The 18001-nt window shown below is 50.0% G+C and overlaps 1 protein-coding gene across 1 annotated transcript in view; it reads right to left on the bottom strand.

Moving 5' to 3' along the window:
• Nucleotides 1–17296, bottom strand: part of adam10a (ADAM metallopeptidase domain 10a) — a 103489-nt gene extending 86193 nt beyond the window's left edge. Inside the window, exons 1-2 of the mRNA XM_056278182.1 lie at nucleotides 17120–17296; nucleotides 4133–4283 (exon numbers count right to left, since the gene is read on the bottom strand). Coding sequence (XP_056134157.1) covers nucleotides 4133–4283; nucleotides 17120–17195 — 227 coding nt within the window. The 5' untranslated portion in view covers nucleotides 17196–17296. The remainder of the gene's footprint in view (nucleotides 1–4132; nucleotides 4284–17119) is intronic.
• Between the last annotated feature and the right edge of the window lie 705 nt (nucleotides 17297–18001).

Below are 18001 nucleotides of genomic sequence, written 5' to 3'. Positions count from 1 at the left end.
CAACCTCTGTTTTTGCCCAAATTTCACAACAAACCAACCTTCTTCCATTTGACTGAACTTCCCGTTGGCCTGTTGTGAGTACAGACTGGGCTTCTGCTATTCCCGCTTGTTCTTTCATTTTTTCCTTCGTTCCATGAAAGAACATTTTAAAGAATCGGATGCTGACAAGGTCCTCCTCCACGTCAAGCAACACACAGAAAACAACTTAGCCAACAACATGCGGTAGGAAACTACACAAAGCTGAACCCGTTCATCTCCAGAACAAAAACGAACATATCCAACATATCCCCAGAAAAACAATAAAGTCACTGTCCAAGAGAGCGAACGCCAGGATGACTGTCGGAACTGCTGGTCTGCATGGGCTAGCGGTTAGCTTAGCCTGCCCCGCTTCCCCGTCCTGTCAGACCGCTCTTGGTGTTTCCTCCTCAGATGCAGCTCCAGGCAGGGCCGTGGTCCCTGGGCCCACCGGACGCAGCCGACCAGGCTCCCTCAGCCGATCCAATGCCAGCTCTCCCAGCCAGACACCCTCGACACATCTCCCTGCACTCCACACGACGACACCAAAAACACGGTTAATGCTAGGTGAGGCCGCCGCCAGACCGCCCTCGGTGTTATCGGAACTGCCGGTCTGCATGGGCTAACAGCTAACGCAGCCTGCCCCGCCTCCGCGTCCTGTCAGACCACACTTGGCATTTCCTCTTCAGGCGCAGCTGCAGTCAGGGCCGTGGTCCCTGGGCCCACAGGACACAGCAGACCAAGCTCTCCCAGCTGATCCAGCGCCAGCTCTCCCAGCCATCAAACGAAGACACAACTTAGACGCAGACGTGGATAAAGACACCGCACAGACGGTCCTGGATGAGGCCGCCGCAAACCCAAGTTCGCACCGTCATCCTCCCACACCGGCCCTGGGCGAGTCCGCCTCAAATGCGAATTCACGCAGCCATTCACGCAGGTTTAGCATTTCATAAGAAACTTTAAGACCACCACCCATGAAAGAGAGAAATTACACAAGGATGTCTGCACTGGCAAATGAAACAAAACCAAAACACTACTTCAGCACATGCAGAGTAAGACAAGTGGAGTCACACTGTGGCAGAGGTAGGCCAATGAAACAGGTAAAAGAAGGAAGTCATCAGTGACAATTAGATGCTAAATTGATTAAATGACGACTAAATGACAAAAACTCCAAGACAAACACCGCCCTTTTAAACCGTTTTGTCACAGTCCATCTCTCAACATTATGAATTGTTTTATCTGCAACAGCCTGTAATGCCTTGAAACCAGGTGACAAGAACGCCGCAGACATAAATTACGAGGCTCTTTAAACAGTCTTACTGCCTGCAATAAATCTCGTATTTCCAAAACAGAGTCGGCGCCGCTGTGTTCATACCAGGGCGACCGATGACAAAAGTTCATCTCAATATGGGTCTAGACACACAGAAAGGAAGCAAGCATATCTATTCTCAAACACAGAAAGACGGCGAGTTAAAGTTAGCAGAAATGTGGCTGATCTGGTCTGCCTGGCTCTTGACATAATCACATGGTTGATGCCGCTCTTAACAGAGGGGCCTCTCCCTAAGGGGCCGCCATGTCTCACACAGCGAAACCACACTTCACTTCTTCCTCGCAGTCAGGCCGGTCTACCGACGGCCCACCAGTCAGCTCGTGTGTGTGTGTGTGTGCACATGCAAACCGATGACCCGATCATAAACTCAATAAAGACGTTACTCCCAACTCTGGAAACAGTCACGTAAGCGTCTTCATCGGGTCGTCGTCATAAAAGGTCAGAATCAGTTTAGGCATAACCTGATTACAGCGCCAACATTCTCCCGTCTTTCATGAACATGTGAACAGAAGAGTCGGTATACCATCTTCTGGGTTTTTGTTTTTGTTTTTTTTTGGAACTGCATGTAAAAGGTCAGCAGATGCAGTTAACCGGATGTTTTTCTGACGATCCCAGCATGATGAAATGTCGAGTTTCTGGAGAAACTTGAACTGCAAAACCACTAATGACCAGCCGGGTCTGTGTACCATCACCAACTGAACAAACAGCACTGTGGTCAATTACGTTCCCTGTGGGTCCCGGCAGTCTCTGTGACCTCAGCAGTAAACAAGTTACTTCGTTTTCAATTTCTACCTCGAATAAAGAATAGAAAGACATGACTGGAGAACGGCAGGACCGCATCATAGTTTTCACAATGGACACCAGAAGTCACAAGCTTGAAAAATGACTGAAGGAGACTCGCTATGTGTCACCCTGCATAATTTACTAAAGAATCTCTTTCCTTTTTTTTTTTGGATCCCCCCCCCCCATTTTCTGCCAGTTGTACCCAGCCAATTACCCCACTCTTCTGAGTCGTCCCAGTCGCTGCTCCACCCCCTCTGCCGATCCGTGGAGCGCTGCAGAAAACCACATCCCTCCTCCGATACATGTGGAGTCGCCAGGCGCTTCTTTTCACCTGACAGTGAGGAGTTTCACCAGGGGGATGTAGCATGTGGGAGGATCACGCTATTCCCCCAGTTCGCCGTCCCCCCAAATAGGCGCCCTGACCGACCAGGGGAGGTGCTAGTGCAGCGACTAGGACACATACCCACATCTAGCTTCCCACCCGCAGACACAGCCAATTGTGTCCATAGGGACGCCCGACCAAGCAACACAGGGATTCGAACCGGCGATCCCCGTGTTGGTGGGCAACGGATAGACCGCCACGCCACCCAGACGCTTCTAGAATCTCTTTTCTTGTTGCTTTTTAAAACACTGCCATCTCATCAATGGGCCTCTCTCCTTTTATGCCTTCATCGTCCTTCGTTGGAAACAGAAACCTTGCTGTCTGGACCTGTCCTGTCTTGCCCACACAGAATCCTTCCTCAGCTCTGAATAATGGGGCAGAGTTGTGTTTGGAAGGCAAAATATTCTTAAAAGACTGGGTTAAATCCCAATTCCTTTAAGTCAATTCAATACATAAAGTCCGTACCTACTTTTTTTTTCTTCTGTAATGCATTTCTCAATCCGATTACACAATCATCAACATATTCACCAAATCCTCGATCACCAAACTAATCAATGGTTGCAGCCCTTCTCCATACAGACAGACAGTCACTCTCAACTAGCAGGCCCCTCTGGAAAATGGTATTTAAACAGTTGTTAAAAGTAAGTTACAATGCATTGACCTACTCAGGTTGTGTCCATGTTGTGTGAATCTAGGTCCAAATATAAATGTAGGAGTTAATGGCATACAGACGGCCTACAGGGATGAGATTCAGCACCTCACATCATGGTGCACTACCAACAACCTTGTTCTCAATGTGCAGAAGACAAAGGAGCTGATTGTGGACTTCAGGAGGTCTAGAAGCTGCAGCCACTCCCCCATTCACATCAATGGGGTGGAAGTGGAGCGTGTCTCCAGCTTTAAATTCCTTGGAGTCCACATCAGCAAGGATCTTTCCTGGACATTCAACACCCAGGCCCTTGTGAAAAAGGCCCAACAACACCTGCATTTCCTGAGGAGGCTGAGGAGCGCCCGTCTACCCCCCAAAATTCTTACCAACTTCTACCACTGCACCATAGAGAGCATCCTGACCATCTGCATCTCACTGTGGTACGGCAACTGCACCTCAGTAGACCAGAAAGCTCTGCAGCGGACCATCAAGGCAGCCCAGCATATCACTGGTACCCAGCTCCCAGCCATAAAAGACATTTATCACAAACGCTGCCTTTGAAGGGGTCTCAGCATCAGCAGAGATCCCACCCACCCCAACCATGGACTGTTCTCCCCCTGCGCTCTGGGAGGCGCTACAGGAGCCTCAGAGCCCGCACTACCAGGCTCAAAAACAGCTTCTTTCCCCAAGCTGCTGCCCACCTGAACCTGGCCACCCACTGAATGTCTGTGGATATTTTCAAATATTTTGTACTCCAGCTCTTTTTAAACTTATTTTTAGCGTTTGGTCTTCATGTGTGTATATCTTATACTACTGTGTCTGTCTTGCGCTGTTTGGCGAGGCCACAGCCCTCGTTTCATTTTTAACATGTGCCTGCACATTGTTTTTAATGACAATAAATTGAACTGAATTAATGTGACGGTGCACGAGTGAGCATACATGTGCGCACAATTTATTTTATTTTTCTACTGACCTTCCGTGAGCGTGGAAGTCCAGCGACACGATCTTGTCGTGGTGAGCGAGGGCTCTCTTGGCTCTCTGGTGGCTGCTGTGGAGGGCTGCGGTGTCGTACGACAGGCCCTCATAATGCTGAATATACTGGTTCAGATGGTTCCCGTACTGACCTGCAGGAGGAGTTCAGCATTTGATCAACCAAACCAAATATTTCGCTGCAGGGTAAGAATCTGCAGATGCATAAACATTCATTTGTTTTGGTATTTTTTTTCTAAAACATCAATATTTCCATGTCTCAGAATCCATCATTTCTACATTATACGCACATACACACACACACACACACACACACACACACACACACACACACACACACACACACACACACACACACACACACACACACACACACATATTTCTATATTCACTTATGTAGCATGGCTAAAGATAGGAATGATTTCAGGTCTGTGGTCAGAGAAAAGCCTCATTCACGCGGGGCCATGTGTTCTTACTCCATGAACAAGTTAGCAGTCACACATGCATATTTTACATCACATGCACAGAAGGTGACTATTAGCTAACAAGTCCTGTACCAACACAACTCACTTCAGTTCTGACTGGACAAAGAACAAACAAAGCGGAGCTGAAACGGGTCAGGAAACTCATGAATGAGAAGTTGTACTTCAGTATCAGAATCACTTTATTTGTCGTTTCATTTCATGCACTTGTGCACATGAAATGAAACAAAACAAAACATGGTTTCCCCCCGCCCACAGCAGTGCAACACAAAGACAAAAACACACCCCAAAACTACAGGAACACACATATCCAACCTAACACATCTATCTAAACTAAACAACAAAAAAGTCACTGTCCAGGAGAATGAACGCCAGCCAGGATGACTGTCAGAACTGCCAGTCTGCATGGGCTAGCAGTTAGCTTAGCCTGTCCCACTTCTGCGTCCTGTCAGACCGCCCTCAGTGTTTCCTCTTCGGGTGCAGTTTCAGTCAGGGCCGTGGTCCTTGGGTCCACAGGACGCAGCAGACCAAGCTCCCTCAGCTGATCCAGAACCAGCTCTCCCAGCCAGACACCTTTGACACACCTCCCTGCACTCCTCACGACGACACTAAAAACACAGTCAACGCTAGGCGAGGCTGCCGCCAGACTGCCTCAGTGTTATGGGAACTGCTGGTCTGCATGGGCTAGAAGTTAGCTTAGCCTGCCCCGCTTCCACATCCTGTTATACCGCCCTCGGTGTTTCCTCTTCGGGAACAGCTCCAGGCAGGGCCGTGGTCCCTGGGCCCACAGGACGCAGCAGACCAAGCTCTCCCAGCTGATCCAGCGCCAGCTCTCCCAGCCATCAAACCAAGACACACTTAGATGCATATGTGGACAAAGACACTGCATGGACGGTACTGGGTGAGGCCTCTGCAAATGTGAATTTGCACCACCATCTTTACTTTAAGATGTAAACTAATCATCTTTACATACTTTAAGACGAAGCGTTCAAAACCCTCAGGCGGATGGTGCAACTCACTGAACCTTCATCAACTTATTATCCGAGTCCCAAACAAAACTTCACTCCCATTTCTTCAGGTGTCAGCAGTATCTTCCCAAGAAGTTCTTCCCAAGAAGTTCTTCCCAAGACAACCCATGCAATGGAGGTGAAGGTGACATTTAATTGTGTGGGATTACGTGTGAAGCTTTGACGTCTCACAATTTGCCATTAAGAAATTATTATTATTTCTGCCAAAATTGTGCAGCCCTAAGGGTGGCATAGTGGTCTGTTCCGTTGCCTACCAACACGGGGATCGCCGGTTCGAATCCCTGTGTTACCTCCAGCTTGGTCGGGCGTCCTTACAGACACAATTGGCCGTGTCTGCGGGTGGGAAGCCGGATGTGGGTATGTGTCCTGGTCGCTGCACTAGCGCCTCCTCTGGTCGGTCGGGGGCCTGTTCAGGGGGAAAGGGGGAACTAGGGGGAAATAGCGTGATCCTCCCATGCGCTACGTCCCCCTGGTGAAAGTCCTCACTGTCAGGGGAAAAGAAGCGGCTGGCGACTCCACATGTATCAGAGGAGACATGTGGTAGTCTGCAGCCCTTCCCGGATCAACAGAGGGGGTGGAGCAGAGACCGGGACAGCTCGGAAGAGTGGAATAATTGGCCAGATACAATTGGGGAGAAAAAATAATAATAATCATGTAGCCCCATCACGCCCCCCTTCACAAGTTCATCTGACTCTTCATCACAACCTAACACAACTGTATACAAACCACATAACTCATCTGTGAGGCGCCGCAAAACGTTGCGTCATCATGGATGGATTTACCAAATGGGCCAACAGGGCACAAGACCCAGGAGCGCAAGGGGTCAGGGGGCCCCGAAACCAGAGCCTCGGCATGAAGTCACTGGTATTAACTGTTAGTAACTTTTCATTTCTCGTTACTCAGTCATTTGTGTCAGTAGGTCTTTGTCAGTGTTGAAGGTGGCCTACATCTGGGGTTGAAAGTGGTTTATTTTGTTAATGTGCTGTTGTTTTATTGGCTGTGTGTGTGTGTTGTGTGTGTAGCTTGGGGATGGGGCTTTAGGCGCGCATGCTCAGGGGGCTATTGTCTCATAATCCGTCCATGTATGACACAAGAACAAAAACTACACAATATTTTCATTAAATCCAAGTGTTCTCTCTAAAGGAGACCCGTTTGGAGCCGTCCGTCGCTGGCCATCTTTACACATCAGCCACAGGTGTGTTCAAGCAGATTTCAGGAGCAACGTTTTGTTACGGAGAACAATACAAAAACTCTTTAAAATGGACTCTGACAAACTGACAGTGTGCTGAAAGAGAGGGGGAAAGGCGGAGAAACACAACATCGATCGTCACTTGTGTGACTCAAATTAAACCCTCAATTTGTGCAGTGCCAGAGAGGAGACTAACGTTGGCACAAAGGAAAAATCACACCTGACATGTTGTGGTCTCACTGTCACACTGCTCCTCGTTTGCAATCCTCTTCACTGCAGCCAGAACGGAGATGACACCTATTGTAAATATTGCCCTCTTGCTTCTTGTATTTTGTTATTTTCCCCACCGGCACTGATCCTACAGTGTCTGTCTGTGTTACCATTACCAAACATGTTTAAGTTGGTGTTAGTTTGATGGCTGGGAGAGCTGGCGCTGGATCAGCTGGGAGAGCTTGATCTGCTACGTCCGGTGGGCCCAGGGACCACGGCCCTGCCTGGAGCTGCACCCGAGGAGGTAACACCGAGGGCGGTCTGACAGGACACGGAAGCGGGGCAGGCTAAGCTAACTGCTAGCCCATGCAGACTAGCAGTTCCGATAACACCGAGGGCGGTCTGGCGGCGGCCTCGCCTAGCGTTGACTGTGTTTTTGGTGTCGTCATGTGGAGTGTGGGGAGGTGTGTCGAAGGTGCCTGGCTGGGAGAGCTGGCGTTGGATCGGCTGAGGGAGCCTGGTCTGCTGCATCCGGTGGGCCCAGGGACCACGGCCCTGACTGGAGCTGTGCACGAGGCCAATATTTTTTTCCTAGGATGAATCTGGAAAGTTCCCGCCCTAGATTAGGCCAGATCTGCCTGTCAGTCAACTTTCCGGATTCATCCAAGGGAAAAAATATTCGCTTACCGTACACACACAGTTAAGTTCCCTCAGTTAACTTGGTTGCAAACGTGGCTAATGGCTAACAGTTAGCTAGCAAACATGGCTAGGGTTAGGGTTGTTGCGCGTTTGCCTCGGCCTTGACTGACAGGCAGATCTGGCCAATCCTAGCGCCTGAGGGCGGGAACTTTCCGGATTCATCCTAGGAAAAAAATATTCGCACGCCGGAGTAGAACATATCAAGGGCGAGCTTACAGGATGTGGAAGCAGGGCAGGCTAAGCGAAGCCCATGCAGACCAGCAGTTCTGACAGTCATCCTGGCGTTCGCGCTCTTGGACAGTGGAAAAAATTCTTTTTGAAATGTTGGATATATGTGTTTTTGTAGTTCAGATATATGTGTGTTCTTGTAGTTTGGACGTGTTTTTGTCATTGTGTTGCACTGCTGTGGGCTGGGGGAAACGATATTTCCTTTCATTTCATTTCATACGCGCAGGTGCATGGAATGAAACGACAAATAACTATTTCTGATCCCTGAACCCTGAAAACCTGACTCCCTCAGCACAATACAATGGCTCGAGGACGTCCAGAACACAACACAAGTGATTCAGCACACAGACACTTGTGAACGCCGTGCCCTTTGGTTAATGAAGTTACAGCAAAGATGGTTATTAAAAAAATGATAATGAATTCTTTACAAGGGCTTCCCAACAGTAATGAGCTGATGTGTCCTTTCTCTGAAGGCTGAGGGAGACTTAATGAAGACATTTCCCATGTGAGCCTGGGCATGTAAGTCTCGATCCAGAGGCGCGGCGATACGGGCTGAGATTAAGACACCGGAACGCCGTTTCAATAAAGACCTGTGACGATGACGGTAAACTTTTCAGATGCTAAAGAACATGCTGGGCTCTGCCCTTCTGCCCACACACATCTCCACCTTAATGGAGTCATAATGAGGAGACAGGAGGACCGACCCAGGATGAATTACGCCCCCCCCCCCAATGCCGCAATCTGTCACTCACTGGCCACACTTAACAGGCTTAGGCAGCTCGAGAACGTGACACACTGCACGGCTAATCTGCCGTGCCGTGATGGCGGATGGCGTGCTCATTTTAACAGAGGCTTAGCAGACTGATGGAACACCCCCCAGTACGCCAAAGGAGCAGGGGAGCCGCCATGAGTGAGTCCGATTCATTTCTGAAGCGGAAATCCATGATTTTTCCCCATTAGTAAATGTTTATTTCCTCCATGTGTGTGACGGAGTCAGGCTCCATAACACTACCAGTCATCTTCACCATGGTTGGACACTCTCTCCAGTCTCCGTATACTGCTGTTGATAGTCCCTCCCCCCACACTTTTTCTCCCCAATTGTGTCCGGCCAATTACCCCACTCTTCCAAGCTGTCCTGCTCTCTGCTCCACCCCCTCGGCCGATCCGGAGAGGGCTGCAGACTACCACATGCCTCCTCCGATGCATGTGGGGTCACCAGCCGCTTCTTTTCACTTGACAGTGAGGAGTTTCACCAGGGGAGCGTAGCGGCGTGGGAGGATCACGCTATTCCCCCCAGTTCCCCCCCCCCCCATCAGGCGCCCCAACCAACCAGAAGAGGCGCTAGTGCAGCGACCAGAACACATACCCACATCCAGCTTCTCACCCACAGACACGGCTAATTGTGTCTGTAGGGACGCCCGACCAAGCCAGAGGTAACACAGGGATTCAAACCGGCGATCCCCGTGTTGGTAGGTAACGGAATAGACCGCTACGCTACCCGGATGCCCCGCTGTTGAGACATTGACCAGGTAGGATGAACACTGGTGCAGCAGCAAACTTGTACATGTTGGAAAAAAGACTAAAATGTGATGCTGATGTATCCATGACAACCAATATGACTGTACAACAGTGTTCCCATATAGTGTGATGTAGTGTGTAATACATCAGACTGTGTGTGTTAGCTTTGGTCCCACGACCCATTTTTACAAGGGTGGGAACTGCTTACTGCTGAGCTGACGGCACACCAACCACAATGGCTGCTACAACTTGTTTGTAATCCTACTACACTTCGTTTGTAGTCCTGCTACACCTGGTTTGTAGTCCTCACTGACAGACGGAGGGACAGCTCAGGGAAATCACAGATTTCAGCTTTAAACACACCGTCGCCACGCTTGGTATTTGCATGAGAATGCAGGCATCGAGCAGTTTAAACTGAACAGACTGGTAAGACACTTCACAAAGTCAGTAGTAAACTGATGGAACCAGTGTGCTCGTCCATCAGGCGTGTGAGGCTACAGGATATGGAGCCTTTGTTGTTAGCTGGATTAGCATAACCTTCGGGAAGCAAGCTCCTCAGCAAATTCTCAGCATGGTTTGACATGAGAGACAAACAGCGATGCAGAACTTTATGGATATGACCTCTGAGCCGGCGTGCAGTACATTATTATGAAGGGGCTTCTACTCGCCCGCTGGGATAGGGGGCTGCACGTGGACATGGACAACACAACCAGTCTTGCAGAGCGCAGCTTATTGCCCTGACGGCTTAGCGCTGCGTTGTTTTGGTCTGACTGCCGGAGTCACGCCTCTTCCAAACAGGCGGAGGCCAGCCACGACATGCTCAAGAACCAGTCAGCGTGGAACCGTTTCAACTTCCTCCAGCGCCGACCTCAGCGGTGACAGGACACATGTAGTCTGAACGCCAACAACAAAAGGAAAGGAATAACAAAACAACAACAGCATGAGCACCGAAGCCAGAGGGCACAGAGGGACTGATTAGGCCGATTAAGAAAACGACCCTTTCACGAAGAGACTTTTAAAAACACGTTCACCCGAGAGGTCCTCCACCGGCACGCAGTGGTTTAGCAGCACAAAGCCGTGGCGTGATTGGCTTAAAAGGCAGCTGGAGCCAGAATAACTCACGGCTAGGTCTCCATGAAGACCCACCACACACACACGCACACGCACACACATAAATGTAGTCAATTTCCACATTAAGGACCACTAAAAGCGCCAGTATACAACAGTCAGAGGAATATCATTGGGTATCATTCGTCTTTTTCAGTGAGTCGTTTGTTCCAAATATACATTTTTTGGGATTTTTCCCTCTTTTTCTCCCCAGTTGTACCTGTCCAATTACCCCACTCTTCCGAGCCGTCCCAGCTGCTGCTCCACCCCCTCTGCCGATCCGGGGAGGGCTGCAGACTACCACATGCCTCCTCCCATACACGTGGAGTCGCCAGCCGCTTCTTTTCACCTGACAGCGAGGAGTTTCACCAGGGGGACGTAGCGCGTGAGAGGATCACGCTATTCCCCCGGTCCCCCCTCCCCCCTGGACAGGTGTCCTGACCGGACTGCATCTTCGACAGGAAGAGTGGAAGTGGAAATGACACGGGTCATGACTCATATCGCCCTCGCATCACCAAACCCACCGAGTAATCAGCAGGCTGGCTTACATTTTGCACGGGTCATCACAGCACGCGGGCTTCAGAAGCGGCTCTCGAGCACACTACCTTTCACCCACGCTGCAGATCCCGAGCAGGACCGGCAGGAGACCCAGAGGCAGCGTGTCTGACAAGAGGCTCTCTATTCAAGATAATCCCCCTCTGGGATAAGAAGGGAAAAGTGAATTCTATACAACATGTTGTGATAGAAAGCCACACCCGGTACCGGTACTAATGGCAAGACTGGCTCACAGCCTCGTTCAGCCGAATCCCTCACCTCCTCGGGCATGCCTGCAGAACAGACATGTGTTAAACCCACCACGGCAAACATACACCCGGGTGATTGTGTGCTACCGGGTGATTGTGTGCTACGGCTAGAATATCCTTGTGGTTGCACGTGGCTGAAACCATTTACACGGCAGTTTAAAACCGTACAGCGTTTTTCCAGAATATACATGCACGCACATGTTCTGCTCCTAACTCGTCAATCGAAAGCGTCACAGTTGTGCAGCGTAGGAGGCCAGAACAGACTCGAGCCTCGCCACAGACACTCGGAGCTGGTCTGACGCCTCATTTAAGACGGACTAGTTAAACAGGGGCGGAATAAACTTGCAAGGTATCAAAAAAAAGGCAATTTACGACAGATTCACTTAGGCTATAATCAGATTTAGAAAAAGTAGCCCTGTTGGGACTCAAGAAAGAATAAATTAATTAATATTTTGCCAAAATTATGGTTTAAAGCTTTCAGAGTCATGGCTGATCTGCCGCCAGGTGCAGCTGAATGCAAAAACTAAGTGACGAAACCAGATAAAAAGAAGTCACAAAATGCAAAATATCTCATTTTCTGAGCACTCCGGGCCTTGGCTACCACCCACACAACACGGGTCAACATGCAAACCAACAGCTGGTGCAGCCATTCACACTTAGAGTAAGCCATCCATCCATCCATCCATCCATCCATCCATCCATCCATCCATTATCTGCACCGCTTATCCTGCTCTCAGGGTCGCCGGGATGCTGGAGCCTATCCCAGCAGTCACTGGGCGGCAGGCAGGGAGACACCCTGGACAGGCCGCCAGGCCATCACACAGGGCCCAAAACACACACACACACACACACACACACACACACACACACACACACACACAGTCGTGTTTCACTATCCTTATGAGGACCCCTCATTGACTACATTCACTTCCTAGCCCTTAACCCTAACCTTAACCACACAAACTACATGCCTAACCCTAACCCTTACCCTAACCTTAACCCTAACCCTAACCTTTACCCTAACCTTAACCCTAACCTTTACCCTAACCTTAACCTAACCCTAATTCTAACTGTAACCCTAAAACCAACTTCTAACCCTAAAATAGACCCTTTTCCTTGTGCGGACCTGTGAAAGGTCCACACAAGGTACGTCCTGTCAGGTTTTGCTATCCTTGTGTGGACATTTGGTCCGCACAAGGATAGCTAAACGTGTACACACACACACACACACCTAGGGACAATTTAGTATGGCCAATTCACCTGACCTACATGTCTTTGGACTGTGGGAGGAAACCGGAGCACCCGGAGGAAACCCACTCAGACACGGGGAGAACATGCAAACTCCACACAGAGGACGACCCGGGACGACCCCCAAGGTTGGACTACCCCGGGGCTCGAACCCAGGACCTTCCTGCTGTGACGCGACCACACTAACCACTGCGCCACCGTGCCGCCTAGAATAAGCCAAATATTAAAAAATAAAGCCCTTTCCCGCCGCTAAACAGAGATGTAACAGTGCATAACAGCACCCTGCATCACTATTCATGGGGCATTAATAATAACGTACAAAACTATTTCAGGGTTTTAGTCTCGTAGATTCAGTTTCTCTTTTTTTTTTTTTTTTACAAATTTATTTCTGATTTTTCCCTTTTTTCTCCCAATTTAGTGGCCAATCGATCCCTGTTTTAATTCAAACACCCACCCTCGCACTGTATGCGTTCGCCAACTGCATCTCTCCGGCCGGCAGTCTCGAAGGAGACCACCTCGCCACTTTCGTGACAAGGCGACTCCAAGCCGAACCACTGTTTTTCCGACACACACAGAGACGCATTCACGTGACGAACACAAGCCGACTCCGCCCCCCTCCCGAAGACAGCGTTGCCAATGATCGCTGCTTCGTCGAGTCCGGCCATAGTCGGATCTGACGAGACCGGGGCGCGAACCCCAGTCCCCAGTGGGCAACTGCATCGACACAGAGCCGATGCTTAGACCGCTACGCCACCGCGGACCCAGTTTCTCTTTAAGTTAAGTCAATTCTATTTGTATAGCCCATTATCACAAATTAGAAATTTGCCTCCTTGGGCTTTACAGCAACACAACATCCTGTCCTTAGACCCTCGCATCGGATCCTCGCATTTATAAGTGTTCAGATGTTTTGGAGGCAGGTTCAGAAAGCCCTGGAGACATGAAGTCGACGACATAGCTACGGGAGCTGACATCTCCGCAAGAAAGGATAGCTGGTCTCTGCAAGTCCATTAATCTGGATCTCTGCAACCACTGCATAAATATACAAGCCTTAGAGCTACGAGTTCAAAGTAAAGAGAAACGCCCTCGTCACACAACAGGTCTCTGGGGCAGAAAAGAAGCTTCCTGTTGTCTGACAGTGAAACAATACGGCAGCTGTATGATACATGATATGATATGATACGACAAATATGATATGGTATATCATGATATGATATATCATATCATATATTATATCATATGCACGTGGCGTGGCTGATGTGCCTGCAGCCACCACACGGTCCTTGGCAGGGGGTGGCCATAGGCCAATGGCATGGAGAACCAAGACGATTGGGGACCACCCTCTGTTGCAGCCTTCATCCGCCTTCACTGCCCTTGTGACCTGCAGACATCTTCCAACAGTTCCGTCGCTGAGGTCTTTGTTGGATCACGCTACATCTGGAACCTCCCCCTTGACCTATCCGCCCTGGGTAACCCTACCAGGAGCCAAGCTCCGCACGGCATAGCTCTTGGGATCATCAGTACATCATGCAGGCTTCTCCACCACGGCAAGGCAGTGATCACACACACACACACACACACACACACACACACACACACACACACACACACACACACATACACAACACACACAACACACACAACAAAGCAAAGAAATCTTCGGATACTGTAAAACTATGCAAGCTTTGCACATTTCCAAACACCTTACAGTTCATGCAGCATCTAACTTCTGTTCTTCACATGGAGCCAAATGCAAGCAGAACAATGTACACCACTTATCAAACAGCAAGACAGACAGTATTTATATATATATATATATATATATATATATATATATATATATAGTTCATCAGACCACTGTGTCTTCCAGCCTGGTACACAGGACTTAAAAACCAAGCAAACACTGCTCAAGCCAGGTCCCAGCATGACGTGTATAATCCACATTCTACATGCTGAAGGACATCAGAGAGACCACAAAAAAAAAAACACCACTGCTTTTCTATTCTTTCTTTTATGTTTTTCAAGGCCAATACATACATGTGAGATGAACTAATTCATACATCCTGTGGGTAGGGAGATGCGGAAACAAACACCGATGATCTTTGCACCAACAGCGTTGAATCATTTCGACGCTGAAATCAACCCCACACCTCTCGCAAAGCAACTTTGTTTTAGTTGTGATCATTTCAGGCCAGGTGGGAAAGACAGAGCTCTGCTAGCTTTAGGTTAGACATGCATCCCTGCTGCACAACCCGACAGCTGTCAAGCGCTGACGCACAACATCCTTTTCTATGTAGTGCAGCCATCCATCCATTATCCGAACCTCTTATCCTGCTCTCAGGGTCGCGGCGGGGATGCTGGAGCCTATCCCAAGAGTCATTGGGCGGCAGGCAGGGAGACACCCTGGACAGGCCACCAGGCCATCACACAGGGACAACACACACACACACACACACACACACACACACACACACACACACACACACACACACACACACACACACACACACACACACACACACACACACACACACACCTAGGGGCAATTGAATACGGCCAATTCACCTGACCTACATGTCTTTGGACTGAGGGAGGAAACCCACGCAGACACGGGGAGAACATGCAAACTCCACACAGAGGACGACCCGGGACGACCCCCAAGGTTGGACTACCCCGGGGCTCGAACCCAGGACCTCCTTGCTGTGGGGCAACCGCGCTAACCACTGCGCCTCCGTGCCGCCCTTTCTATGTAGTCATCTAGGTTAAACTAAAATGTCTGCTGAAAAATTCAAATAGTTTGAGCTGTACGGCCGATAAGCTTGTAACATCAACTCCCACGAGAATGAAACAGAATTAGCTCCCCTCATTTTGTGGACACTCGTGTTTTTTTGGTGGAGGGTTCTTTTTCTGCATTCTGCTTCTGTTCGTCTAAATGGAAAACCTTAGCAGCCTTAAAACCCCGAGTTCGAGGCTCTCCAGCACCAAATTCAATGTATAGGGGTGTCATGTCCCACCGAAAGGGAACTGGATTAAGAATCCTAGAGGTGAAAGGATCACAAACCCCCAGATGACGTAGACCAGTGGCGGCCGGCCAGTACAGGGCGCTGGGGCGCCACCCCCTTCAAATTTCAAGAGATGACATTTAGTTGTATAAGGCAAATAATTATGAAATTATAGTCCTCAGTCTGTGAGCGCCTGTCAGCAGCCATTAAATATTGGTTCAAATGGTGTTTGGTTGGTTCCTGTCTGAATACATATACTTCCTGTCTGAATACATATACTTCCTGTCTGAATACATATACTTCCTGGGTGAGGGGCGCCGGCCAAACCATACCTTACGTAAGCCCTCAAACTTGTGGCGAGCAGGTGACCTGAGGCTGCCGTCTGATCGGTTTCTTCAGATTCTCCAGGGGGCGCAGTTCTGTGCTGCCCCAGACACGCCCACTTTTACTGGCAGTGCATTGGTATCGTTTTAATGGTTTTTGATCTAATGTGATTGGACAATTCTCGTGGCTGTCAATCATGGTCACACCCACCACGGCGCCTCGTCTCGACTGTCAATCATCCACCGTCCACGAACCCTGATAAAACCTATAGGCAGCATTGTCCTTCTTAATACCTCTGTGACTGTGTGGGCAGTGAAGCAGCTGGCAGGTGGGCTGCGCCTCCCCCCCCCCCCAAATTTTTGTAGCAGCAGCCGCCACTGACGTAGCCCTGTACCTGCGGAGGACCGCTGGGCCAGACGTCTCCTTTTGCCCGTCTTCATCTTTTATCATTCCGGGTTGTTACGTGTGCGCTTTCATGTCATGCGGAGCGCACCGCGCTACAACTTAAAGCAGAAACTGTGTCGTATCAAGAAAGCGCCATCGACTGGCTGCTAGCTATCGCTGAAGTAGCCTTCTTCTTCTTCTTCTTCTTATTTATTATCGACAACTGCGGTTACTTCTCAAGTCTGTTTTCGTTCAAATTCTAACGGCTAGTCCGAGGGCGTCCTGGCAGGTCAGGCCTGAGCGCAAAGACCCGGGTTCGAACCGGGTCCGGGACATTTTGCTGCACCGTATCGCTACACCCCGCATCTATACACGCTGCCTGTGTAGTCGCAAAACTCACACACACTCACACACACGCACACACACACACACACACACACACACACACACACACACACACACACACACACACACACACACACAGCTTTGAAAATGTCCAACTGCCAGAAAACACACCGGGCGGCTACTGGGTCGTACGGGTCCGGGTCCGGACCACATTAGCGGACGGCCCGGTGAGTGCGGTGGCTAACGTGACGGGGGGGGGGGTCAGACAACGGAAGGCGGTTATTCGGTCGGACAGTTGGTCCCACAGCAGGGGTACCAAGTGCCGGGAACACGTCCCGGATCCGAGCCGAGCCGAGCCGCCTGCCGTCGCCCCGCAACTTGAGCCCGGGAGCGGCGACCAACTTACCTCGGCAACTGTGAAAGCAGCAGCAGACGAGAAGGATTCCGGCGGCGGCGGCCGTCGTCGTCCCGGTTAAAGCCATGGCAAACTAGGATACGCCGGGGAGACGCGGAGAGACCCGACGGCGCGACTACTCTCACGTTTCGGCTTCCTCCCTAAGGTACAACCCGCCCTCCGGCTACAACCATCCACCATCACAAAGCCGGGCGGTGACGTCAGCGCACACCGGAAATCCAGCCTCCGCCTCCTCTTACTTCCGCCTCCTCTACTTCCTGTTCCAGCGGCGGCCGGCGGCCAGCCTTAAAGGGACAGTACAACGTTTTGTTTGTTTGTTTTGGGTTTTTTTTGTTTTAATCCTTTACATGTTTTCGGCTGAAATCAGAATCAGGTCTTACTGGCCGCCAGGGCTTTTCCGTATGTGACGGATTTGTCTTTAGTTGTCCGAAATCACCACGTGCTCTGCCGCCACGCAGGAGCAGCGCAGGGTCGAGAGGTGAGATGACGTGGACACCGGATAACACACGTTGGGTCTGGGATGCTACAACTGACTTTACTGGGGATAGATACAACAACAACAACAACAACAACAAAAGTAGATGAAGGGGGAAATGCCCCCCTTTTTTTTCCTTTTTCTTTTTTTCTCTCCAGGGGGGAACTTATTTTGCTTTCAACCCCCTCCAAATTCCTCTTCTTTTGCCTGCTCCCGTTAGGGGGCGCCACAGCGGATCATCCGTCTCCATCTCTTCCTGTCCTCTGCATCTTCCTCTGTCACACCAGCCACCTGCATGTCCTCCCTCACCACCTCCATAAACCTCCTCTCTGGCCTTCCTCTTCTCCTTTTCCCGGGCAGCTCCATATTCAGCATCCTTCTCCCAGTATACCCAGCAT

This window comes from Lampris incognitus, chromosome 4 (assembly GCF_029633865.1).
Source record: "Lampris incognitus isolate fLamInc1 chromosome 4, fLamInc1.hap2, whole genome shotgun sequence".
NCBI classification, from domain to species: Eukaryota; Metazoa; Chordata; class Actinopteri; order Lampriformes; family Lampridae; genus Lampris; species Lampris incognitus.
This window is presented reverse-complemented; position numbering and strand designations above follow the sequence as displayed.